Genomic DNA, 25,254 nt, shown 5'->3' with positions numbered 1-25,254 from the left:
AAGGTGGCCCTGGAAGAGGCTTCCTCTTCTTTCTTTCCATGGGTCATCTGTAGAGCATTGCACTGCAGTATTGCTAACAGTGACCAAATGCTGATGGGCAAACAGATAAAATTAACATTTTAGAACAGAAGCTTTGAGGTTACTCGAAACCAGGCATTCAACTTTAAATTCTGTAGAGGGGCTGGATTTTAGAGGGGAAGAACTCATCTTCAGGAGGTTAGAAAAGTGCTTGCAAATTATGTCAACTTGGCTATACAGAATGGTGAGACTGGAAACAGTTTTATCAGTAAATAACTGAAGAACTGAAAACAGGGTGCTGGATCTGAGGAATAAATCTGCTGAAGTAAGCAGCTAATCTCCTGCATCAGCTGAAGCTGCACTTTAAGATTTCATACCAAGGTTTTTATAGGGTGATGCATGCCTTCATTCCCTGACCAGTTTCATCCCAAACCATGAATCGTTCATCACTCAGGAGCCCTGAGGACTTTAGCAATGGTCCCATGGGGTCCCTGGCAATGAAAGATGGACATGAATTTCTCATTCTCCTGTTCCCCATGCCAGGGTTGGATAACAGCAGCTCCCTGCTTATGGGTTACTCCAACTGTACTGTTAAAGCTTGAAGTGGGACATGTGCTTTGTGCCTATTTCTCGGCCAGGAGGATGGGAACAAATGCTTCCCATTTCCAAACGCAGTAGGAAGGTGTCTGTAGAGTGTAATGCGTCTCGTGTCAGAGTCATAGGAATTAATGTGCGTGGGTATGATGGGATAAGTTGCATAATGCCCCCTCACTGGAGTATGACTTGGAAAAGTGGGGTAGTATCTCAGTTATGTCAGCATATTTTGTTTATGGATAAACTTCTGAGCAATCTTTGCTCCATGAAGCAATCAGAGAAATAGGAAAAAGCAATAAAAGAAACAAAATTGCTCTGCCAGTGTAATGGCAAGAACGCAATAGTAATCACCATCACTGAGCAAAATAATTGCGTTATCTGGGGCAGTTACAGGTGGGGTGAATTTTTGTTTGATAATGCATTAGGACATCATCCATGAAGAATGTTTCATATCCTCTTGATTGCCTAAGAAAAGGAATAAAAGCGCTCCCCATTCTGGGCTGCTCCAACCATTTCTCCTGACTCGCTCTTTGCTGCGAAGAGGTAAGCCTGAGCCTGACTCCATTGCAATGCTGCTGTGACAATGCAGGATTTTAACTGAAAACAAACTGATCTTAGAAATGTGTGAAATGTTTGAAGCTTTCTTTCAGAAAGAACTGTTTCCTATTTATTCAGTGGCAGACTGTAAAAATGCAGGAGCTTTCAGACCACTTGACAGTTTGGGATATGCAAACTCCTTTATAGTGAGATTCAGTGAATTCCTAATTCCTGACCATCCTGCCTTTATGACTTTGTTCAACTTGACTTGTAATGGTGACTACTAAGAAAAGTTAACTCTGAATCTCAGACTGAACTAGGAAGCCAGCACTAGCAATAATGTTTTATCCTGTTCTTTGCAATTGTTTCTGAATGAATTTGAAGCCTGTTATATATTACATTATACACTTGTTATGGTCAAGACTTTATTCCTTTTCATTATTCCCAGCCTTTCATTTTATGGGTTTTAGTAGGGTAAGACAGAGATCAAGAGGAGCTGCAAATTGATTTTATGAGTGATCAAGTGATCTTATGGTTAAAGAAAAGGACTCCCCAAAATTACACACAGCTCCTAGTTTTGCCACAGACATCTGTCACCTCAGTCATCTTTAGCAGGACAACTGGGACCACATTCACAGGAGTCCTGGTTATACTGGAAAGCTCACTGATACTACGTTCCTACCCAAACATAGGATATTCTGCCAAGCAAATTCTCTTTATGAGCAATTCAGGGATGTGGATGCTGCTCATTTTATCTGTGCGAAGAACATACAAGATAGCCCTGATGCCAGCTGTAGCATCTGAAATGTTGGGGAATAGCACTGTTGTTAACAACCAGGCTTGCCTGAATTTTAACTCAGTCTCTCCAGTTACTTCACCAAATGGCCCTGGGCAATGCATTCACTTCTCAGTTACCTCTTCCTTAAAGCTGGAATAACAACGGCTTGCTTCATACAATTGTAGTGATTACAGGAGATGCAGAACCAGCACAGGATGTTACTATAGAAGTGCTAGCCAATGTTTTTGTTCTTTTCTGCAGCTGTTTATAAAATAAATGGTCAATGTCACAGGAAGTCAGATTCAAAAGGGAACGGTGGAAAGGAGAAATGGTAAAGAACAGGGGGATAGCTCAAGATCGAACATGCAATTTCTTTGTTTGATAATGATATTCTTATGGATTAACTTGGCTCCATAATGAGGAGTCAAAAGAAATAAGGATTGTTCTAGAGGAAAGGAGGAGAGCATGAGAAGATGAGAAAAGGGATATGGTTGCTAAGACAAAAGTGAATTCTTCAGCCTCCTTCTGGTCTTTTTGCTGTCTTGTATTTTTTTCTCTTCCAAACACAGTCTCCATTCGACTGATATCTAAGCTCTCAGCCTTGTGTTGCCTTGGTGTTGTGTGTTTCAGATTTGTCTCCACTCCCTGAAGATGTCTTCCTATAGACAGATGATCAGCTCCCGTTGCCTTGCACCCTGTGAAGTGACCTGCCCACAGCCAATTGCAAATGCCTGGAGCCAGCCCTGTGTCACCTCCTGTGGTGATTCGAGAGCTGTGATCTACCCACCCCCTGTGGTCATGACGTTCCCAGGACCCATTCTTAGCTCCTGCCCTCAGGAGAGCATAGTGGGCAGCTCAGCACCATCTAGCACTGGGAGCTTCTTTGGATCCATAAGCTCTCTGGGTCACAGCGGCTCCTATGGCTCTAGGAGCGTGTACAATTATGGGAGGTCATATTCTTCCTATGGATCCAGTGGTTATGGTTTTGGAAGCTGCAGACCATGTTAAATGTGTAATGAAGAAGGAGCAATCACTCAACACAATGGAAGATATGCCTCCACAACTTCTATTAGGGGGATTGCTTTCCTGGGGCATGAACTGTGCGTCACTAAAAATCACTCTTACATGTTATTCTCAAGCTTATGATTTAATTTCATTTTCTGACTATTCTTTCCAGTGGCTCCTGATAATAAGGGCCTCAAATTAGTTATATCAATGATCTTTGGCTGGTTGAAAGTGGGATGAGATTGTGTAAGTCTTTCTATGCTATGAAAAAGAAAGAGTAATGTGTGTGGAATGCATAGCCCTGGAGCAACTCTCTACTTGCAGCCTTTAATGAGACTCTGGCAATATTTTCCCTGTGTTTTTATTCTTAGTAAGATATTTGCCTCTTACATTCTCATTAAATTATTGTGCATCAAAATTCTGAGCTTTCTTCTTGTGTTTTGTCTCCCTCCCCCCCCCCCCCGTAATTTGCTGTTTACATACCATTCTGGGTGAGCATCACCCTCTACAGTGAAACACGAGTGATTGACTTCTTTCAGTGCCTAAAGCTGGAAGGTGACCAAGCCCTTTAAGCAGGAATGAGCGTAATAACTGCCTTCACAAAAATAATTTCATGCTGGATAAACATGTTTTGTAACCCTTACAACTAAGTTTGAAACTTCCTCCAGCACAGGTGTGGTTACAGTGTGCAACACATGAGCAACTTTGAAGCCTCAGTACTTGCCTGCGGCTCCAGTTTAATCATGTTCCCATACATTGGTTTTAAGATAGTTTTCATTGTTTAAAAGCAGGATGTAACAATCTGTGGGTATAACTTTCCTTTGAATAGCCATCGGGAATTTTTAACTGAATGGCAAATCTTTGCTGAAATTCTGTGAGTTCTTTGAACTTTCCCACTAGTACCTTGAAATACTTGTCAACCCCAGTTAAAATAAGGAAAAGATTTATTCTTAAACCTTCCCTGCAGAACAACACACACCATTCAGAACAAAAGAAAATTTCCACCTCAGGATCTTTACACATAAATTTCGGGCTTCTCACAGGTGACTGTGGAATCATAAAACATAGAGTCATAGACTGGTTTGGTTTGGAAAGGACCTAAAAATCATCCAGTTCAAACCCCCCTGCCATGGACAGGGACACCTCACACTAGACCATGCCGCCCAAGGCTCTGTCTAACATAACTTTGAGCACTGCCAGGGATGGAACATAGACAACTTCCTTGGTCAACCAGTTCCTTGTTCCAGTGCCTCACCAGGATGGACTATACATCAGACATTACTCAGCACTTCTGCTTTTCCCTGAATGAAACTGCTCTTCCTAGGAGTACCAGCAATGCACTGACAAACTTCACAAGGCTTGAGCAGGCTAATTCCCTGCCTCACACCACAGAAATCTGTTTGGACAGGATCAAGAATGTGGCAATAACTTCAAAGGGTTTGGAGGTGTGACTTCACTTGTAAAAAGAGCTGAAATGATATGAAGCTCCCGTGAGGTAGCCAGGTCACACCTCTTTCTTGTTAGGATGTGTCTGAAGGCTTTGCCTTGTTTTCATGCTTCCTGTCTCCAATGCCCTGCGTTCTCGGAGTCACAAGGATGCTGTCAAAAAAACTACTTATTTGTACCAGTATGCAGAGCTCTAAAGCTACCAGTTCAGCTATTTTCAAGACACATCACCATTGTTATCAATATTCTAGCCAATTTTGGTTTAAAGTATAAATTTTATTAAACTGAGTAAGCGATAGCAGATAAAACAGCGCTGGGTGCGCCGGGGAGCCCTCCGCTCCTCCCAAGACGCGCGCACGCGGTCCCTGGGAGGCGGTCCTTTATCTTCTCCGGTTCAAGGCCCCAGCCAATCCTGTCGCCCCTCCTCACTCGGATGTTGACAGGGCTCTTCCCCATTGGTTCCCTTTGTTGCAGGGGTCTCATTACCGAGAAGTTTCGGGAAGTTTCGAGAAGCTGCCAGAGGCTTCGAGAAGCGTCCACTGGTAGCCTCCTCACCGTCGCAGCCCCCTCCCCTCAAGCGTTGCAACAAGACACCACTTCGAGCCACCCAGCCCCCTTTTCTCTCTCACAATCCCGCGCAACAATACAACTGACCTCCCCCCATTACCTACAGAGTACAACAGTTACAGAGTCAAAAGGAGTATTGTTTCACATAACGACAGCCACAGAGAGCCTCCCTTCCCCCAAACTTCTTGATGAACAAACCCCACACATTACAACCATGGTGTTGATCACTGCCGAATTCCTTGTTTCAGGACTTTTATTTTCATCCCACACAGTAGAATTACATCGATCCTCTTCTCAGCCCATCTTGCTGAGAAGGTGCTCTGGACTTGCAATAGAAGCTGGTTTCTCATGCTGGGGTGAAAAGTTGCAGTCAAAGAACCTTTCATGTGGATGTAGTCAACATACCTGGATGAAGCTGCTCTGCCTGTGTACTGGTTATACAACAGAAAAGGCAGATGTGGGAGCTGAAGGTTAGAGCCCAGACTAAAAATAGATCACCATAACATGTATTGATTGATTGATGGACTTTATTGACTTTGAATGGTTGAAGACATAGCAATTCACACCACCATTATTTGCCAGTCTGAATTTGCATTTTATGACAACAGACCAGAGAAAACACCAAAGGACATTTCTTTAACTACCTTCCATTGTACAGGTCCTGACAATCAGCAGTCTGCTACTTCCCAAATGCACAGCAGGCTGAACTTGGATTACACGTTCATCTAAGTGAAATACAGATGAGCACAGCAGAAGATAAGCGATTTCACTGTCAGTACCAAAGCGTCTCAAGTCACACCACATGAAGATATAAGATGGGAGGAATGCCAGCTGCTGTTTATCATCATGATCTGGAAGCAGTCTTGAGATCTTGGCAGTTTGCTGGCCACTGCAACATGGGGATCATACCTGGCTGTGAGGTCTCCTGCAATTCTTGGTCAATCATGTGAAGTCCAGGCTGTTGATAGCACCAGCAACTCTTGTTCCTCCTGCAAGTGAAACAAGTAATTACCAAGAACAGGAAGCAACAATAAATGAAATCACACTGTCTCTTCTTGAGCTATAGAGGTCACTACACCCTCTCTTCTCTTGTCTATGCGCTCTGAACATGTGCTTGTATCTTAGTGCAAGGTAACACTATTGTTAAATGAGATGCAATCAGAAGTTGCTTCATAAAGATGATGTAAACACAGCCTGAAGTATATGTCCTCCCCACGCACTAAATTACATTTTAAGACAGGTATCTGTTGGAGCTAAGCCTTTCATGTTTGATTTAAATAGGTGGATTCACTAAATATTTAATCATTACTAGAGCCTAATGGTTTTTTATGTGGTTTAGACTGACACCACTGGTAAATAGCCTGCAGGCACAATGGCTTAACATAACAGATCCATAAATACGCCAGAAATAAACTGAATGACAGCTTCCTTCCAGGCTTTGATTCTGGAGGAATTAGTAAAGTGACTACTTGCAGTCAACCTTTTTATCAATTTTGCAGTTGGAGGACCTGAACTGTCCAAGAAACTTAAATAAATTAATCTTTCTTTTTTCCTTTTTTTTTTTTTTTTTTTTTTTCCCCCAGCTTATTCTCCCTTTTTACTTAGAAAACAAATTATATAAACCCCAGGTCTTGAAGGTCAGTGCTTTCTGGAAGTGTTCAAGGCCAGTTTCGATGGGACTTTGAGCAACCTGATCTAGTGAAAAGATATCCCTCTTCACGGCAAAGGAGTTGGACTAGGCGATCTATAAAGGTCCTTTCCAGTCCAAACTGTTCCTTGATTCCATGATTCTATGACCTGTTAAATGTCATATGTCCTGTAATTTACTGGCCATGCCGTGCACCATTTTTCAGCTAAAATAAGCAGAACTCCTTGAAAACGTGAATAAGAATGAAAAGCAAACCTGAAGCTAACCAGTGGAATGGAAAACGGGAAACAGAGACCGTATGATTGTTAGGTGGGGATACTGGAGAGAGGAATTCAGTTCTGGGCTTTGCCAAGTGGTTTCTTTGTCACCTGGAGAAAATATTTACTAATGTTTTTATTAGTATAGAAAACACAGACTTTAATCTCTGTATAAAAGATTCTAACGATACTTACTTTTTGTTTGTCTATTTACTCTGAAAACACTTGAAGGCTCTGACTACCTTTATTCTTTGTTTACACAGCGCTCAATGCCTCATTTGCAGCTTCATTACAATTTGAATTGGCTGTATCACCAGAAGCTTAAAGCACTGAGTCTCTGCTGCTCCTGGCATTTAATGTACTACAGTTATTTCTTACAGGGAACAGGGATTATTCCTCTTTTTTACTGGGGAGAAAACACTGCTTGGGATGTCTGGAACACTGAGCAGTGTCAGTGCTGTAGATTAAGTATTGTGTCTGTGAATTTATAGGGGCAAATTTACATTTGGAAAGTGCTTTGCTGAGCATCACCTTGGTGGCATTTGGTTAAGCAGAGTTTAACATGAAAACCCCCAATTAGCATAGAATCATAGAGTCACAGAATGGTTTGGGTTGAAAGGGACCTTAAAGCTCGCCCAGTTCCAGCCTCCTGTCACTAGACCAGGTTGCTTCAATCTGGCCTTGAACACTGTCAGGGATCGGGCAGCCACAGATTGTCTGGGCAGCCAGTGCCAGTTTTTCACCACCATCCAATTCTCCAGGCGTTCCTGGGAAGGCCCCACTGAACTAATGTTTAAATAACATTAAAGGAGTTAAGATACTTTGTTATTTTAAACTTTACACATCTTCAAAAGATGGAAAGATCCTGCTCAAGTGTGTCATTATGGAAACATTTGTGATACTGTGTAAGTTCAGTCTGTGCTAGAATGCTCTGCAGTAAAAATGCTCAGTTAGCAGCTTGGTCCTGCCCACGGGAAGATGCTACCTAGGACATACTGTGGGTAAATGGAGAAAACGAAACCAGAAGGCTGCCATGCAATGCAACACAATTTTAATGAGCAAGAAATGCCTAGATTTGCAAAGCAAGAATATGAAAAATCTGTTGCCAGACTATTTCAGAGAATGTTCAACAAATGTCCTGTTCAGAGGTACTGCTTTTCTCAGCTGTCTTTCTTCGGTCTGTTGTGCAACTACTGATGAAGATACACATCATTGTGAGTGATGTCCATATGGAATAGGCTGCCCCATGATGGTTAAAAAAAAAAAAAAAACGGGAAAGCTGGAACAGGCAACAATAGCAAAAAAGGAACTAGAAATGGAAGGTTAAACAAAATGTAGAAGAAAGATCAGAAATGCAAAGTGGCAGTAGCTCCACTGCAGGGCTGCAGAAATGCTGAACCCCCATCCTTATTGCTCTGCATCTGGGTCTTCATGCCTCTCTTGTGAGACCTTTCTGCTGCCTTTAGCAGGGCCCACAGCTGTTGCGGAGGAAGCGGCTGTACCGGCGGGAGGAGAATGGGCTGCAGAACCCGCTGCTGAGCGTGGAGAGGGCAGAACTCCCATATCCATACTGGGCTCCATATCCAAGAGAGCCCCCATAAAGGCTTCCAGCACCGTAGAGGCCTCCCAGCCCCAGGTTGCCCCCAAAGGCGGGTGCTCCAGAGGAGCCCACCATGGCTTGCTGGGGGAAGGAGCTGAGGATGGGGCCAGGGAAGGTGACAACAACAGGGGGTGGCTGGATCACAGCAGTGGAGTCAGGGCACTGGCGGACACAGGGCTCATTGCAGCTGTTAGCGATGGGCTGGGGGCAGGCAATGTTGCTGCTGGTGGGGCACAAATCGTAGCAAGACATTTCTTTGCAGGGATGAAGGTGATCCTGAAACACAGAACACAGAGCTGAGTCAAAACAAAGCACAAGATCTACTGGAACAACAGGTCAAGTGCTCAGTTGTTGAAGAATAGGCAAAATGATCATCAGATGATGGGGAAAACTGATGCCTGTTCACAAGCTTCCCAGTCAATCAACTTCACTCTTATCTTCCCCATCCAGTAATCCCAGCACTTGTCAGATCTGCCAAGCCTTCTGAAACTGCTGCTTCTTTTCTTTTTCATTTCTCCCTGGTGAATGCCAGGAGCTGGAGGAGCTACAATAGAGCTCCTCTTTGCACTGAATGGGACAGAAGCAGGTTTTATCTTTGGAGAGATGAGTGGAGTTAAAAACCCAGCGCTGCTTTAACCATACATTTCCTTCTTCTTTCAAGGTCCCTGTTTCTAATCAAGCTCTTTGAAGTAATATATTTTTCAGTTGTTTTCCTTTAGGTCTCAGTTCTCTTAATATTTATGATCCCTCTGGTAAAACCCCAAAAGCATTTGAGCCTTAGGATAGATTCATAGGCTTGATTAAATAAGTAAATGTACCCTATAGAATATTTCTATCCAAATATTTCTTGGCATAGCTGTGTAATTTCATAGAGAGTGTGAAACAGGTTCGTGCAATGTAAGAAGATTATTTCCTTCATCAGATAAACAGTTTGCAAACTACCATTTCAGCTAAATATCTGATAACAAAAGGTTGTGACTTAGCACTTTTTTAAGTAAAAAAGAGGAAATACTACTTTGTTCACTGAATCAGACCACTCTTCTCCTTCCCTTAGTATTGTCCCTGGTGAAAATAATAAAGGCTTAAAATAAGCAGGATTTATGGATATCTATCCATAAAAAATATATACAAGCTAGGAATATTTTATAATTTAATTCCCATTTAGATAACACTCCTTCTTCGGCTGGATTATTGAACAGTTTAGGATATGCTCTTTCTGTTTCAGTCATTAGCTGGGACAGTATAGGAGAATTCTGCATTTTAAAGGTCATGCCATCCTACATTTTAAATGTGCTGAGAGTACAAGAATGTCCAAATTTGAATTACACTGAAATAAATGCTTCAAACCCTAGAACTGACTCCTAAAGCATACTAGTAACAAAATTTGCCAAAAGAAAAACAAACCACCAAAAACTAAAAGAAAAGCAACCCGAGGGAGAGAAAAAGAGAATCAAAATTAGTCCTAAAAGCTCTAATGTAATGGTAGTGAAAAGTAATCTAAGTTCCAGAAAAGGCATTCTGGCATTTAGAAAGAAATGAAATCACATCAGACTTACCTGGTGTAGAGGAGAGTACAGGGGAGAGTGAGATGGAATAGGTCTGAGCCCCTGCTCTTTTTATATGCTGCTTCACATTGCCTGTGGGGCTGAGGCACACTTTACCCATGAAGTCATAGTCACCAACCAGCCCAAATTTGAAGCACATATAACTTTCCAAAGTGACGAAACTGTTTTTGCTTGCTGTTTGCAAAATCACCCTAAATCTCTGAATAGCATGATATGCACATTCCAGCTTCCAGTTCTCTTTCATCTTGAAGCCTAATTGACCAGCTTCATTGCTGGTATCATTCCACCCTGCTTACTGGCATTGCAGGACGAATTAAACTGGTTCTATTTACTTGGCACTTCCTTCATTACCTTCCTATAATGATTTTAATCAGAGCTATAACCTGCTGTCATATACATGTTTGTATTTAAGTGCCTCAGATCTAAGCTGTAATCTAATCTACTCACACATTTTGCAATGAAATGTTCAGTGAGGTAGAAGACACCTTTTGATCCACAGCCACAAAACTTGAGAGAGGTCTTGTACCTATGGTAATCACAGACATTGTCCTATGGTCTGTGATTTAGAAATTCTGGCTTTTCCTTGCTGTTTGGCAAGACTAGCAGAAAACAATATCTTTTAGTACCTGAAACTATGTTTAAACCAAAAGCTGAAATTTCCTCTGAAGGGATACCAGTGTTTTTTCCTTATTTTACATCTGGATTCTTAAAGGCACACACAGATTATCTGATGGGTTCAGCAATGTAGAATGGATGTAAATGCAAACAGATTAATAATTACTAGCTTCTCTGTATTGATTGCACAGCTCTGAAGGAGGACAGAACACAAGAGAATGGTGAAGCAGGAGCAAATTTCTCAGTATCTTTGTGAGATTACACATTTCTGTTCAACACTGCATCTGTTTAGTCTATATATTCTCTTTCTGTTTTGTTCGTATGATGGAGTGTAGTTTGGCCCTTATATCTAGTCCTTCATGTTACAAAGGAATTCAAGGAATCATAAAGTCATAGAATCGACTAGGTTAGAATAGACTTTTAAGATCAACACCAACTGTTCTCAGCCCTACCAAGGCCACCAATAAACCATATCACTGAGGGCCTCATCTAAATGGTTTGTGGACACTTCCAGGGATGGTGATTCCACCACTGCCCTGGGCAGCCTGTTCCAATGCCTGAGCACCCTTTCCATGATGGAATTGTTTGTAATCTCCAGCCTAAACCTCCCCTGGTGCAGCTTGAGGTCATTTCCTTTTGTCCTATAGTTTGTTACTTGGGAGAAAAGACCGACCTCCACCTAACCACAACCTCCTTTAAGGTAGTTGTAGAGAGAGGTAAGGTCCCTACTGAGCCTTCTCTTCTCCAGACTACAACCCCACTCTTCTCCAGAACAACACCAGTTCCCTCAGCTGCTCCTCATAAGACTTCTTCTCTAGACCCTACACTGAACCAAAGTTTCACTGGAGGATGTCACAGAAACAATTTTTTTAGTTCTTCCATCCCAAACTTACTGGGTAAGTGTCAGGAAAAGCAATCGAATGACATAAGGAATCCAACAATGGATTTATTATTTTTCTCATTTTCTTTCCTGACTAGGAGGGCATCTCCTACTAAGTGCATATTGTTGCAGAGCCCAATTTTCACTACCCAGTGACTTCTCATTTGAAGTTACTCAGTATTCTCCAATACTTAGTAGGGAGGGACAAGAATTTCTACAAGACAATTCATCCCATCTTGGATGCTGACTTTAGTAGAATTGGTATCACTCTCAAAACATACCAATTCTGTTTTCATTGACTATGGAGACAGAAAACCAGCTCAGCTGAAACACCCAGCTTGTAAACAGGGAAGGTTTGATGAGGTGTGTCCCACCCGTATTCCAATACTCTGAATATAATAAATGTAATAAAAAAGGCCTGGCCCAGCCGCCATAATCCTCATTTGCTTATAGGTGGGTTGTTTGTTAATTAAGCATTGCAGTATTTTTGCCAGAAGTTATACATAAATTATGAGACTTTAAGATGGCCCCAAGGGATTACAGGAACAATAATCTTCACAAAGGGTGTTCAAATACTTTTTGTGTGTGTTTTTAAGCACTTACCAACCCCTCCTTGGTAGTTTACGCATCAAGTGGTTTGTCATTATTGTAATATAACTACGTGGTTGGATTTAAAGAGCCCAGCCTTTTGAAATACGTTTATTAAATTGTACTGGTCAAACATACTCTTCCTGTTCACTTTGCCAGATCATGATTTCTAACCTTGGGTTTTCAGCTGATTTTCTTTCATACTTCAGGTTTTCATTTATTTGTTCTTGTAGAAGCTCCTTCAGGGCTGATGTTGTATTAATTCACGGCACCTTCACTGTTCGTGGAACAAACCTCTGCAGCACCTGCCTGTGTTCCCATGTTTTGAGAGCTTTCCCTAGGGTTTTCCTAGTCTAATTACAAGTGCTCTACCACTCTTCTGTGTTTTAAACACATCCTCAGCTTCCTAAAAAAATATATTTAACAAATTGCCTGTAATCTGGCAAAGAAACTCTTCACCTGTTTTGACCAAATATGAAGAAACTGAACAACTGGGCTGTCTGGGATACAATCAGGGTGATTTTAAAAAATACTTTGCAAAGTGTCTTTCGAATTTTCCTCTGAAAAGTACATGCTGGTCCTGTCCAAATCTGAATGCCAACTTCAGATAAGGATTGTGATTTTGAAGGAAAACCACCATGGTTTGTATCAATTATACTTTGTCCAGCATAGGTAAGGAAGAAAGAGAGAAAACCTGCATATTAAAGAAGATGGCAATTATGATTAACATTTGAGCTACCCTCATTATGTCAACCAATAGAAGAAGAGGTAAAAAAACAAAGCCAACATAATTCCTCCTGTCATTCTAATGTATTTAATGGACCATTACCAGGAATGAATCTTGCCAATTAAGTGCTAAGATGAAAGAAATATTTGTTTTGTCATTTGCATTTTACGCATCATGAGAATTTGAATCAACTAATACATATAAATATTGAGCAAAACTGTTACATCATTGTGAGGTGAACCACCTGTGATAAATGTAGGCTGGGGTTAATGGGAGCCTCAGGTTCTCCAGACAGTTTGAGGAAATGCATAAAAAGTCGCTCCTGAAAACTGCCTTGCATTTATTTCTATCGCCTTCTTCCCACAGCCAGCTGTTTGCTAGATATCAGATTGTTCTTTTTCTGTAGATTGAGTTTGGTTCTCTTTTATCATTTAGGAGGAAGCAGTATTATATTCAGGTTTTAAGGGCTAAGATCTCCACTAGCTCAAATCTGAGCTATAATCTGTTAAACAGATACTAAAACTTTGCCTGTAGTCCTGCTCTGTACTCTTACACTATAAAGGCCTCAGTTGCAAATGCGTTTATCAGAGGATATGTCTTCTTGATACTTAATTACTTGGTTTTCCAGTTATTGTTTCAAATTTGTTTGTATGGAAGAAAGCCAAATCTTGGAGGAGATGTAAGTAAAGCTGCCTACTCACAGCAAAAAGGCCATTTGGGGTGTTAGGAATCAGGTTAGCCTTTGGACAGTTCATTCAACAATGCATTAAACGTCAGACCATGTGGAGCTGCCTTTTATCACAGACAAGGTATAGGATAAAACCAACCATTTGTCAGAGGAAGCATGTGACCTTCTATATTCCTGTGTTTCCGCTAAGCAATTAACCATCACTGAAAAAAAAATTTTGATAGATCTTTTACTAATTTGAGAAATTACATCCACAGCAGTAAGTAGAGGGGAGGAGTAAGGGGGGAGTAGTTACAATTAGGTGGGATGGATCTGGAACTAAATTAGTGTTGCAGAGGATCCAGACTGCTGTACCTTTCCCATTTCCAGGAGATTTAGGCTTTTCTTCCTGTTCCAGAGGAATCTGTTCTGTGTTACACATACATTTAGTCATGTTTCCAGTTGACCAATTCATGTCCAGTACCAGTGTCAAGAGCTCCAAGGAACTGATTGCCCTGACCTGAGGGCAGTGGCTCAGCCACCATCCACTGTCATCACATTACCAGCCCAGATGCTTAGTTTCTTCCTTCAGGACAGGATCTCTGTTAGCACCCATACTTTAAGGGCTCCTTTTGTTACAGGAGCTTTTGTTATGGTCATCTTTACCACAACGGATTGCCTTGCAGATTTTAAGGTCCTGGCAGCAAGTAGGATACCCCTTCTGCCTGTTGTTTTAAAACTGGATACCACTGCAGAAGGTGTTGGTCTTGCAGGAAGAGCCATTCAATTTACAAAAGACTACTAGAAGGCAGATTTACAGCTGACTTCTTAAGTAATGAATGCTGAGAATTGTGTGGTATGAACTGTCCAGTTACAGAGGGTGGAGCTGGGCATGAGCAGCAGCACTTGCTTTTTTTTCTTCGTATTCTGCTTTCAGGTTCTGGTTGCAGTTTCTTTGCACACTGTTACATTATGCTTGGTCATGCATCTTACTGTAGTAAAATATGTAGCCTAAGATCTTCTGGCAGCTGAACCACTTGAAGAAAGCTATCTTGCAAGATAAGCATCTGCTTGAGTGAGGAGATGGTTACTTGCTTTACTGATAAGCTAAGAAGATATGCCATGTACAGCACAGTAATTTTGTTCAGTTTTAGGCTACCTATATAATATTTACAAAATACTATTTGTTTTTCATATATACATAACATAAATGGAACCAGAGAAGTCCCAAACGTAGGAACTCAATCAAAAATTATTATGCACATAGTCCTTATTGTGGTTTTGAAGAAGTGTCATTTGCACACAGGCAGAATTTTGGAGTGTGAAACAATTTAATAGCACAGGTTAGTGCTATTAATAGGCTGGTCTAAACTAGAGAAACACAGAATATGAAATTCATTTTATAGCATTCACCAATCTTCCATTAAGAGCTGTGGTTGTGAAATTATTTGTATGACATTAGATTAGAAGTCTGCAGTGGAATAAACCAGGCCTTAATTTTCAGAATGTGAACAGTCCCTTGTAGTTCAAAGAACTATCTCACAAACTCATAGATGGGGAGTCTAATAAAGCAATGTGCAAAGAAGGTTGCTGTTCATCTATGACCATCATGTTGCGACCATGTTGTTGCAATTCAGTAGCAAAACAGGCCTAGCAAGGGCTCCTCATGGAGACTTTCACTATGAAGGCTGGGTTTGCACAATATTATTGCAGCCCTATGTACAACAGGCAGCTTTATCCAGAAAGGCTGGCAAGTTCAGAATGGATGAGAATGCAAAACCACAACAGACTTACTTTAAATGATGCAACAGAATTTTAATGAGAATGAAAAGAACAAAAGTATATTGCAATATCAAGAATGTATATCCAAGATGTCAGAGTCAAATGCATTTTGAAAGACGCTGTTAAATGTCTTACTGAATTCAGGCACAAGTATGATCAAGTTGAGGATAACAAGCAATTGAACCCATGAAGGTATCAGGAAAGAATTCAAAAGAAAAAAGGAGAGGTGTGGAGCATGCAGAAGACACTGCACTGAACAGGATTTGTGAGAGCTGTCACTCCTCTGCTCACTGGTGAATCTGCATTTTGCACACTATTCAGTGGATTTTTCTGTTGAGTTTACCAGAAGCCACAGTTGCCACGGAGGTACCTGTTGTGCCAGTAGGAGTAAGGGCTGGAGTAGCCAGATCCGTAGAGTCTACCATAGCCGTACAGACCCCCATAACCCAGAGAGCCCCCACAGCCATACAGACCACCGTAGCCTAGGGAGCCATATCCCCCATATCCATACAGACCACCATAGCCCAGGGACCCATAGCCCCCATAGCCATAGAGACCTCCATAGCCCAGGGAGCCATAGCCTCCATATCCGTACAGACCCCCATAGCCACCATAGCCTCCCAGGCCACCATAGCCCTCAACGAAGGGTGCTCCAGAGGATCCCACAACTGAATCCTGGGGGAAAGAGCTGAGGATGGGTCCGGGGAGGGTGACGACCACTGGAGGTGGCTGGATCACAGTGGTGGTATCAGGGCACTGACGGACACATGGCTCATTGCAGGTGTCAGCGAGAGGCTGGGGGCGAGCAACACCGCAGGCAGAGCTGGAGACCAGGTCGTAGCAAGACATCTCGTAGGGATGGAGGTAAGCTGTGACAGATGCTGATAAGTGAAAGAAAGTTACATGTTTAATGGGAAAAAAGAGTTTGAAATTTGGACACATGGACTAGAATAATGGCTTTATCTTTCAGGTCTTGCTTGTCCTTCCTTCTCTTCAGTATTTTCATGAAACATCTCTCCCTCTTGTAAATCGGCATTGCCCAAACTGCACACTAAGCAGTCAGCTCTTCTACAGTCTTATTCCTAATTTCTTACACTTGCTTCTCTTGAAGAAGTAGTTCTTTGTCCCACCCTGCTGCTAAACACTGCAAAAATATAATCCAGCATTTTACTTTGCAAATTACTTTCACTAAACTTTGCAGCCACTCTTACAAATGCCTGTGTCTGAAAGGTTGTTTCATGTTTGTTTTATCCTAGCAAAAACAAAGCAATGTAACCTGACAACCAGCAAAGGTCATGTGGTAAATTAATGGGTAGCTGGAAGAACAACTCTGGTATTGACTTTTTAACATGCTTCCAGAAGCAATAGCTAATATCATGCTACCAGTATGCTGAACCTGCTTTAAACACGGACTAAATAAGGCATTCCCTGCCCTGAAGTGCTTGCAAAGTAGCTTGAGAGTCACAGGGTGGGTTAAAAGATTGTCTGATTCCCCACATGAGAAACTGGCTCACTCAGGTAACCTGCTGCAGGTAAGTATTTTGGGATGTGAGCTTTCAGAAAGACTTTTACCATAGGATCTAAGCCAATCTAAAATAAAATCCGTGGAAACCATTTTTTTTCCCCCAGTAGAACCAATGAGACATTAGAATAGAATTCTGGAGGTCATCTAGTCCAACTCCCTGCTTAAAGGAAGAGCAATGTAAAGGGTAGCTTAGGATTTCCTAGTTTCATCTCCTAGTTTTCCAGTACTTCATGCCTAGTTTTCCAATACTTCTTTAGACAGTATTTCTCTATTCTTTCTAGTTGAGCTTGTCCCTTTAACAAACACATACATATGTACAGACACATATAACAAACATGCAAACTCCTTAACAACTTCCTAGTGATTGAATGAGCCTTCTGCTGATGTTTTGGAAGCTGCTTTGACAGCTCACATTTGTATTAGCAGGAAACAATAATTTTTGAATACTCTAGTTTTACCATTTTAAACCCAAATAGATTGATGAACAATATCAAATAAGAAAAATTAATTCATGGCAAAATAATCCAACACTATTAAGAATCTTAGAATACTTATGAATTATTCCAACCTTAATTAAAACTGGCAGAAAAGATATATTTGAATTTTAGGAAAGAAAACACATAGAGGGATACTTACCCTTTTCACGGAGGTGAATAAAGCAAGTAAAGTGGAATGAAGGGCCCTGAGTTGGAAGAGCTTTTATACCATTCCTAGACCATGGGGATCAGCCAGAGTGCAATTTGAGCACGTGCGTAATTGGGGCAAACCCCAAACTCATACAACACGTAGGTCCTCAAAATTTTGCTGACTGCTTGTTCATTTGTTATTCTAAGTCTCGTGAAATGTGATAGGTGCATTTTGTCATGGAAGCCTCTTTCATCTCAAGTGGCTTCATGTCCTATTCATTCCTGTTATCATTCCATTCACATCCTTAGCGTTACAAGAATTATACTAATGCTCTTCCTTGGCTTCTCTATTATTAATGGCAAAACCCATTGCGTGGCATGGTCGCTCGATGTGCACAGATTTTTCCATTAGATCCAGGCTGTAAGACACCTGGAGATAAAATGGAGTTCCATTGGAACAGCTTTGGGTAGTCATTTTTATCTTGATCATTTGTGCTTAATGTGAGACCAATACTGCACCCAAAGGAAGTCATAGAAAATATCCTGTGGAGTTTAAATGGTTTTCTGTTGTTTTGATTTTGCTACTAACACAATGCTGGCCTCATCTAATGAACAAAGGACTTGAGGAAGCACCTCTTGCCTTCTTTGTTGTGCATTCAGTTGTGGATTACTTACTCTCCCTGTCCTTATCCCAAAACCGGGCAAATCCTTTGGACCATATTAAGCAAAAGGCAGGAATAGAACATCCTTTTAAACTACTAAGATTTGTTTAACAGATCCCTCAGTGTATTTCAACCCAGGTTGGAGTCTAGAGGCAAACTAATAATTAACCTTTCTGTTCTCAAGATTTCTTTGTGAGGCATTTGACTGCCACATTTTCTAGTTTTCTGTCTCCTGACAGAAAATCATCCTCGCCTTTAGGGATCCAGGATTCCTGGGGTTAAGTCCATCTTCAGATCAGGCAGTACTGAATACTTCTGAGGAACAAAATTAATGAAACGTGACTGGTGGAAACTTGCTAAAGCTACCTGGATATATGCCACGATAAAGAGAAAATCATTTACATGAATAAAGGCTGATCATTGATAGAATTGGAACATCTAAAGTAATGAGTCCTCTGTTTCTGTGGTCTGTGTGACTAAAAATGATAAGGATACACTGATTATACAGCTTGTGAAATGCTGTATTTTATGTAAAACTTTGTATCTTATTCAAATCTAGACTATTAAATAAAAGGAAGGTTACCAAATCCTCAGTATTCGTCCATGAACTGATTATACCAAGAACACAAATATCTTGGCTTACATACTTTAATGTGATGTCATTCCATAATTGCTAGATACCTGAATCCAGGTACATGCCTTCAGTCTAATGTAAGATTGTATTTGCAAACCATTAGTGGATAGTTTGTAGCATTTGAAAAGATTTGCTCCCTGAAAGCTTGAAAATATTATTGTCCAACAGAACTTTCAACCACCTCAAAGGCTAAGAAACCCACCTCATAATTTAGAGATAATCTGTGGCGTAGAGTCTGCAGTAGTAAAATGATACACCTGTAAAGAAGGGAAGAACCAGCCTTTGTTTTCTGTGGTGCACTCCAGGTGTGTAATTGTTCCCTGTTCCCAAGAAACTGCCAGTTCAGCCCTGTTCTGGACTTACGGCTTGCAGCCACAATAGTGTATTACAAGAGGTTATGAATTCCTGAGGATCAAAATCAATGAATCAAAGCACTTCTGTCACATTTCATTTTTTACACCAGAGGTTCCATTGGTGTAAAGATAAAACTTAGATTTCCTCAGATCTGTTAAATATTCTCAAATACCATCTTTGTACTGGCAACATCAAGCCAGCAATACCTGAAAAAAAGTCTCTTTGGGATCTCCTATCCCTTTAGTTAACTTCAGAAACTCATTCCTTGCTTATGTCCTAAAAACCAAAAGCCAGCTTGAGGAAGATGAAGGCTTCCCCCCCATCTTCTGTGTGAAATTCTGCGAAGTTAGTTCTACACATTTTTTTTTTTTTTTTGCAGGAGAATGCAACTGTTTGAGCGATCGATGGATGCAGAAACTGATTCAGATCGTAGCTGAATGAAAAGAGCTCCCAACATGACAAAATGAAGCATTTCTTTTCTTTTTTTTTGTTCAAGTTGATTTTCAGTTTCCACACAAAACCTATTTAGAGACTGAAGCAAGTCCCTGGAGTTGCTGTTTCTCTTCTGAACTGAATTGTCCCCATTTTAGCCACTGTCAAATGCCACTGCAAAATAGCATTGACTCCCAACTTCGCTGTGTCCCCCTACTGTAGGTGGGGAAGCTAAATCACCCCCAACCTTCCTGTCACATTCACAGTCTTTACCTTTCATCCTGGCAGGTTGTAATATGAATCATATGCACTTAAACAAAAATCCTGTCCACGACAACAGTTTGTAATTTTGATAAACTCATGAGACACTCTCCAGGTGTTAATACAAGAGGAGGTGGCTTAATAATTTCTGTTGTAACTTCAAGGAAGCAACTGGAATAATGCCAGGTATTCATTTTCCCCAAATTGTCACAAGATGAAAGAAATATCTATAAAGTAATGTTTACATCCTTATACAAACAAATTTGAAAGGACTCATAAACGCCAATAACGAAAACAGCAATTTCATCATCTTGATGGGTTACACGTGTTTGAAATTGGGGCGGGAAGCTACCGTTGATCTTGTGCCTCCCAAACGCTCTGATATAAAAGCTCTTCTCTCTCATAGCTCTTCCAAACACTTCCCTTGACTTCTTGGTGACTTGGGTAAGTCTGATTCTTCTATATTGCTATCTGGGTGTCTTTTTACTGCTGGTTTCAACTAGAGCTGATGCCCACCACCCATACTGTTGAGTGTATCTGCATTGCCTTGGGACAGAGATTCTAATGCTGGTTCTATGGTAGCAGATACAGCTATTTGGTGCGTGGGGACCTCTGGAGTTCTCAGTGTTAGAAACACTGGAGCTTGGAGAAACTGGATGATGCTCTTAGTCATCTGGTATAGTTTTAGGTAGTCTTGCAAGGAGCAGGGAGTTGGACATGATGATCCTTCTGTTTTCCTTCTAACCTGAGAAAATCTATGAACCTTACTTCAATGCATTTAATGTATTCCAAAGTTTGCACATCAGGTTCAGCATTTAATAAGGGCATCACCACTGCAGCCATTCATGCAACCTGAGATGAATGAGCAATGCTTCTGAGAACATTGTGTGTGTGTTGTTCTGGTGTAGTAAATCCAGCTGTCGTTTTCTTTCTTGCTTTCATATTGTTCCTCAAAACACTGTTAAGGATTTATAGGACATAGTGAATGGAGAAGACTAAAATCACCCTTGGAGAAAATAGTTTTAGAGGGGAGAATACAGGCTGAATTCTTGAGTTTACCAAAGAGTCCTAGTTTGTTTTGGGAATAATAATTTGAAATGAGTTTCAAATTCACTGGGGACTAAACCTCTATTTATATTGAAGCTATCCAGATTGAATTCATACAATGGCTGCAAAAATGGAAATTGGGATAATAATGTTACCATGTATCCTTTATTGTCTTGTCAAATGGCTTACTTAGCAATCAGGGCAGTCACAGTCCTGTAATCTGTTGTTCCTACAACTCTCAGCAAAATTAGGACGAGTGGGAAGAAGAAGCTACTGTAATTAAGTTGTATATAAACTACTTCTCATGTAAACCTGCTGAAACCAAATCCAAGTTTTCCTACTGACTCATCAAGTAACCTTGGACAAAGTCACTTTGCTCTCTCTGGTTTTGCTTCTCAGATTTCAATTTAGTGTGTAGAATTATATCAAAGTTTTTGCAGGAAATTTGTGAAGAAGAACACCTCAAGTGGTAGACATAACATTTCCCATCTGTTTTCATACCTGTAGACATCTTTTAGAGAATTTTTGAAAATCAAGGATAATGATTGCAAAATGGGAAACTGAAGTATTTACTCAAAATCCTGTACTTTGCTCATTATTTTAATGTAAACTGCTGACCTTTGAATTCTTCATCTTCTACTTAGTCTAACCAGTATTATGTGTCACAGCTTACCTCCATCCCTACAAGATGTCTTGCTACGACCTGGTCTCCAGCTCTGCCTGTGGCGTTGCTCGCCCCCAGCCCCTTGCTGACACCTGCAATGAGCCATGTGTCCGCCAGTGCCCTGATACCACTACTGTGATCCAGCCACCTCCAGTGGTCGTCACCTTCCCCGGCCCCATCCTCAGCTCTTTCCCCCAGGATTCAGTTGTGGGATCCTCTGGAGCACCCTTCGTTGGGGGCTATGGAGGCCTGGGAGGCTATGGCTCACTTGGCTATGGGGGCTATGGCTATGGAGGCTATGGCTCCCTGGGCTATGGAGGTCTCTATGGCTATGGGGGCTTTGGGTCCCTGGGCTATGGTGGTCTCTATGGCTATGGGGGCTCTCTGGGTTACAGGGGACTGTATGGTAGATCCTATGGGTTTGGCTCTTGCAGCCCTTACTCCTACTGGCACAACAGGTACCTCCGTGGCAACTGCGGCCTCTGGTAAATCCTACAGGAATATCGCAGGTGTGAATAACTGGCAACTGAGAGATACAACCTCAATCCACAGCAGTGGTTCCAAAGAAGATGTTGTGAAGTTCTGATCTCTGCCTCCTCCTTGCTCTGGAGCTGGGAACAAACACAACATGCTTAATTTCTTTACTCTCTACTCATGGTCTTTTTGGTCTTTCTTCCATCTATGTGTATAATGAGTGGGGTAAAATAATTAATTTCCATTCTTATGAAATGGCATGTCACTGTCCAACCAAAGAACAATTTTGGAAGAAATTGCCTGCACTCAGATGCATATTCTTGATATTCTGCAATGCTTTTCTGTGAATGTTTATTTCCCATTAAAATGATTCTACTCTGCATCAAAAAAAACTTATGGTTTTAATTTCTTCTGCTATGAAATACAAGTCTCCTCTTTGTAAATGGGGAAAACTCACATTCTTACATAGGATGAAGCTCAGACTTCAAAAACACAGCTGAAGTGGCCCAGCTATCAGTGAAGTGAGTCAACCTTTGCTGCACTCAATGCATACATTTGGGAGCAGGAATCCTCCCTCCCCAGCTGGCCTGAGTTACAAAAATAACATATTTAGAAAGAAACCACACTAAATCTCCATTCCTTAATGATCTGCTTGAATGTCGTTACTGATTATAGCAGGAGCAGAGCTGGTGGCTCAGCTGAGACATGATTCAAAGCAGGTTATGGAGAAAGGGTGGCCGACAAGGAGGCTATCAGGTGGGACGGATGCTTCTGTATCAGAAAGGGTTTAGGGCAGTGAAGGATGTTAGCATGGAGCTGCTGAGAGAGGGTTTTGAAGGAGTTGTAGCAAGGAGAAGAGCTCTTCAGCAGTTGGTAGGTTGTCCAATAGGCCTTTTAGATGAGGAATATCACGGTAGAGGCTGAAAGTTGGAGTTGCTGAAAAGGAGGTTTTTGTTGTGAGGAGTTCTTATGCAGAAGAAATTAGGGAACACAACAACAGTGTTAAGGATACATGTGCAGGGTTGTGACTTTCTTCTCTTTTAAGCTTTTTGGGCACTGTAATTGTCTTCTACATTTCCAGCTCTTCTTGCTGGCATAGATGAATTAGCATTTGGGGTATGGAGTAGCTGTTTTTCTGTCTAAAAACACCCAATACCTTAGATTTCAGGATTATAGAGAAAGAGCAGTACCCACAATTCAGACTTAAAGTACCATTTTATGGCCCAGAAAACTTTATTTCTTTAAGGATTTGATAAAATTGAATTCAATTTTCGGCACAGACTATTACTGAGGATAGAGTTTAAGTATTTGAGTGATAACCTGAAGTTCGAAGAGATTAAAAACAGATCTGGAAGAAATCCTTACTAAAATCTAATGTTTTTATGAAAGATCCATAATCTGCTGATTCATTTCTCCACCACTACTAATCTGTAAATAGGGGATGTATAACCAAGAAGCCAAATTCTTCAAAAATGTCAAGAATCTTTATCTGGAAAATGGGGGGGCAGGACAGTAGTTCCTTTTGTGGTGAGGGCTTCACACTGCTTTTGTTCGTTTGAAATCCCTCATTCTTTGGGCAGGACATTCATCTTGGACTGTTACTGATGGCTGTTCAGGTTAGGTTTCTCTTAAGACAAATAACAATTGCAAAAGCACATGAAAAGAACACCAGAACATAGCAACTTTGATACAATAAACTTTTAATGACAGTGAGAAAACAAACAAATTTTCAGAGCCTCTAAGAACAAAACTGTTCTCCAGTCAGGGATACAGTCACATATAATTGATTTTAGGTTTTTTTTTCCTGAGTTTTAGCTGTTGATTTGAAAAAACAGGAACCATTTTGAGCAACTTTGTTGCATGTTCACATCAGTCAGTATAGAAATATGATGGAAGAAAAGGCAGGAGCTGAAAGTAGAGGTTAAGAGAAGAAATGCAAAGGGGGCTAATGGATATGTCTCACGGTCATGGAACAGAGCACTAGAGGTTCAGACCTTGTTAGCTCTGAAGCCATCACATCTCATTTGTCAGTTATATACCTTGCCTGGGATATTTAGTAGAATTTAGCAGGGGCCGCAGCTGCCACGTAGGTACCTGCCGAACCGGTAAGGGCTGCAAGAGCCAAACCCATAGGATCTACCATACAGTCCCCTGTAACCCAGAGAGCCCCCATAGCCATAGAGACCACCATAGCCCAGGGACCCATAGCCCCCATAGCCATAGAGACCTCCATAGCCCAGGGAGCCATAGCCCCCATAGCCATAGCCCCCATAGCCAAGTGAGCCATAGCCTCCCAGGCCTCCATAGCCCCCAACGAAGGGTGCTCCAGAGGATCCCACAACTGAATCCTGGGGGAAAGAGCTGAGGATGGGGCCAGGAAGAGTGACGACCACTGGAGGTGGCTGGATCACAGTGGTGGTATCAGGGCACTGACGAACACATGGCTCATTGCAGGTGTCAGCAAGGGGCTGGGGGCGAGCAACGCCACAGGCAGAGCTGGAGACCAGGTCGTAGCAAGACATCTCGTAGGGGTGAAAGTCAGTCTGTAAAACATAGTTGTTCATGTTAACATCAAAAAATATCAAACATTAGATTATGATGAAGCAGTCCAATAGCATATTAGTCATAAATCTGGGATGAAAACCTGTTTTCTATTGCTATTCCACGTAGCACTGTAATCTGGAGGTTAATTTTGACTTTGTCATCTTCATGTCATGTACTTTTTAATTGTATATTCGGTATTTCCAGATGAGATAATTTTTATGGTTTCTACTTAGTAAGTTTCATCTTTCCTGTTACAAACTCAGCAGAACTCTACTAAATGCAGCCACATACAACCACGTACATGAACTATTCTTAACCTTTTAAAATAGTCAAGGAACTCTTTGAAGCACTAAAAAGTTACAAGTTTGGGATTCAGAAAGGCTTATTCTGGAGCCTCTCTTTACAGGACCCGGTAACAAATGAGAAACCAAACACTATTTCAGCAGCAAACAATCTACAGACCACTGGCAGCCTGGCAGTAACTGAAGAGGACTTGGTCCTAAGTTAAAATCAAGATTTCTTGACAGCAAGGTAAGCTTAGAGAAGTTTGAAGAAATCTGACTTACCCAGTTCACGAAGGTGAGCGAGGTTGAGAGAAGTGGATGGAAAGACTTAATGCAGAAGGCTTTTATACAGCTCTGGTGATTGCCTGGAGGACATTGAGCATCCTATGCGTGAGCCCATAATTAAGTACCAACCCCAAATTGTAGGACACGTAGTTCCTCAAAGTGCTGAAACTGTTTTTGCTTATTGCTTG

The 25,254-nt window shown here is 41.4% G+C and overlaps 4 protein-coding genes across 5 annotated transcripts; 2 read left to right on the top strand and 2 right to left on the bottom strand.

Moving 5' to 3' along the window:
• Nucleotides 1-1,059: 1,059 nt before the first annotated feature.
• On the top strand, nucleotides 1,060-3,340 carry LOC134167487 (scale keratin-like). The gene is made up of 2 exons (XM_062626207.1): nucleotides 1,060-1,155; nucleotides 2,558-3,340. Exon 2 carries the CDS (start codon nucleotides 2,579-2,581, stop codon nucleotides 2,933-2,935), a length of 357 nt encoding a protein of 118 aa, XP_062482191.1. The 5' UTR covers nucleotides 1,060-1,155; nucleotides 2,558-2,578; the 3' UTR covers nucleotides 2,936-3,340.
• Nucleotides 3,341-7,842: 4,502 nt separating this feature from the next.
• Nucleotides 7,843-16,123, bottom strand: LOC134167486 (scale keratin-like). Its single transcript, XM_062626206.1, has 2 exons — nucleotides 15,712-16,123; nucleotides 7,843-8,527 (listed from the first exon to the last, which is right to left on the bottom strand). Exons 1-2 carry the CDS (start codon nucleotides 16,121-16,123, stop codon nucleotides 8,313-8,315), a joined length of 627 nt encoding a protein of 208 aa, XP_062482190.1. The 3' UTR covers nucleotides 7,843-8,312.
• Nucleotides 16,124-21,503: 5,380 nt separating this feature from the next.
• On the top strand, nucleotides 21,504-21,968 carry LOC134167439 (scale keratin-like). Its single transcript, XM_062626096.1, has one exon. The coding sequence runs from the start codon at nucleotides 21,504-21,506 to the stop codon at nucleotides 21,966-21,968; it is 465 nt and encodes a 154-aa protein (XP_062482080.1).
• Nucleotides 21,969-24,016: 2,048 nt separating this feature from the next.
• On the bottom strand, nucleotides 24,017-24,475 carry LOC134167529 (scale keratin-like). 2 transcript variants are annotated; one of them, XM_062626302.1, is made up of 2 exons: nucleotides 24,244-24,475; nucleotides 24,017-24,180 (listed from the first exon to the last, which is right to left on the bottom strand). In XM_062626302.1, the coding sequence occupies exons 1-2, from the start codon at nucleotides 24,473-24,475 to the stop codon at nucleotides 24,017-24,019; spliced, it is 396 nt and encodes a 131-aa protein (XP_062482286.1). The 2 variants fall into 2 exon arrangements, with proteins under 2 accessions (XP_062482286.1, XP_062482285.1); XM_062626301.1 differs by having other exon boundaries at nucleotides 24,017-24,475.
• Between the last annotated feature and the right edge of the window lie 779 nt (nucleotides 24,476-25,254).

This window comes from Pezoporus occidentalis, unplaced genomic scaffold (genome assembly GCF_034315485.1).
Source record: "Pezoporus occidentalis ecotype Australia unplaced genomic scaffold, CSIRO_AGI_Poc_V1 ctg29, whole genome shotgun sequence".
Taxonomy (NCBI): Eukaryota; Metazoa; Chordata; class Aves; order Psittaciformes; family Psittacidae; genus Pezoporus; species Pezoporus occidentalis.
Note: the sequence above shows the minus strand (reverse complement) of the source record. Positions and strands in the feature narration are given on the sequence as shown.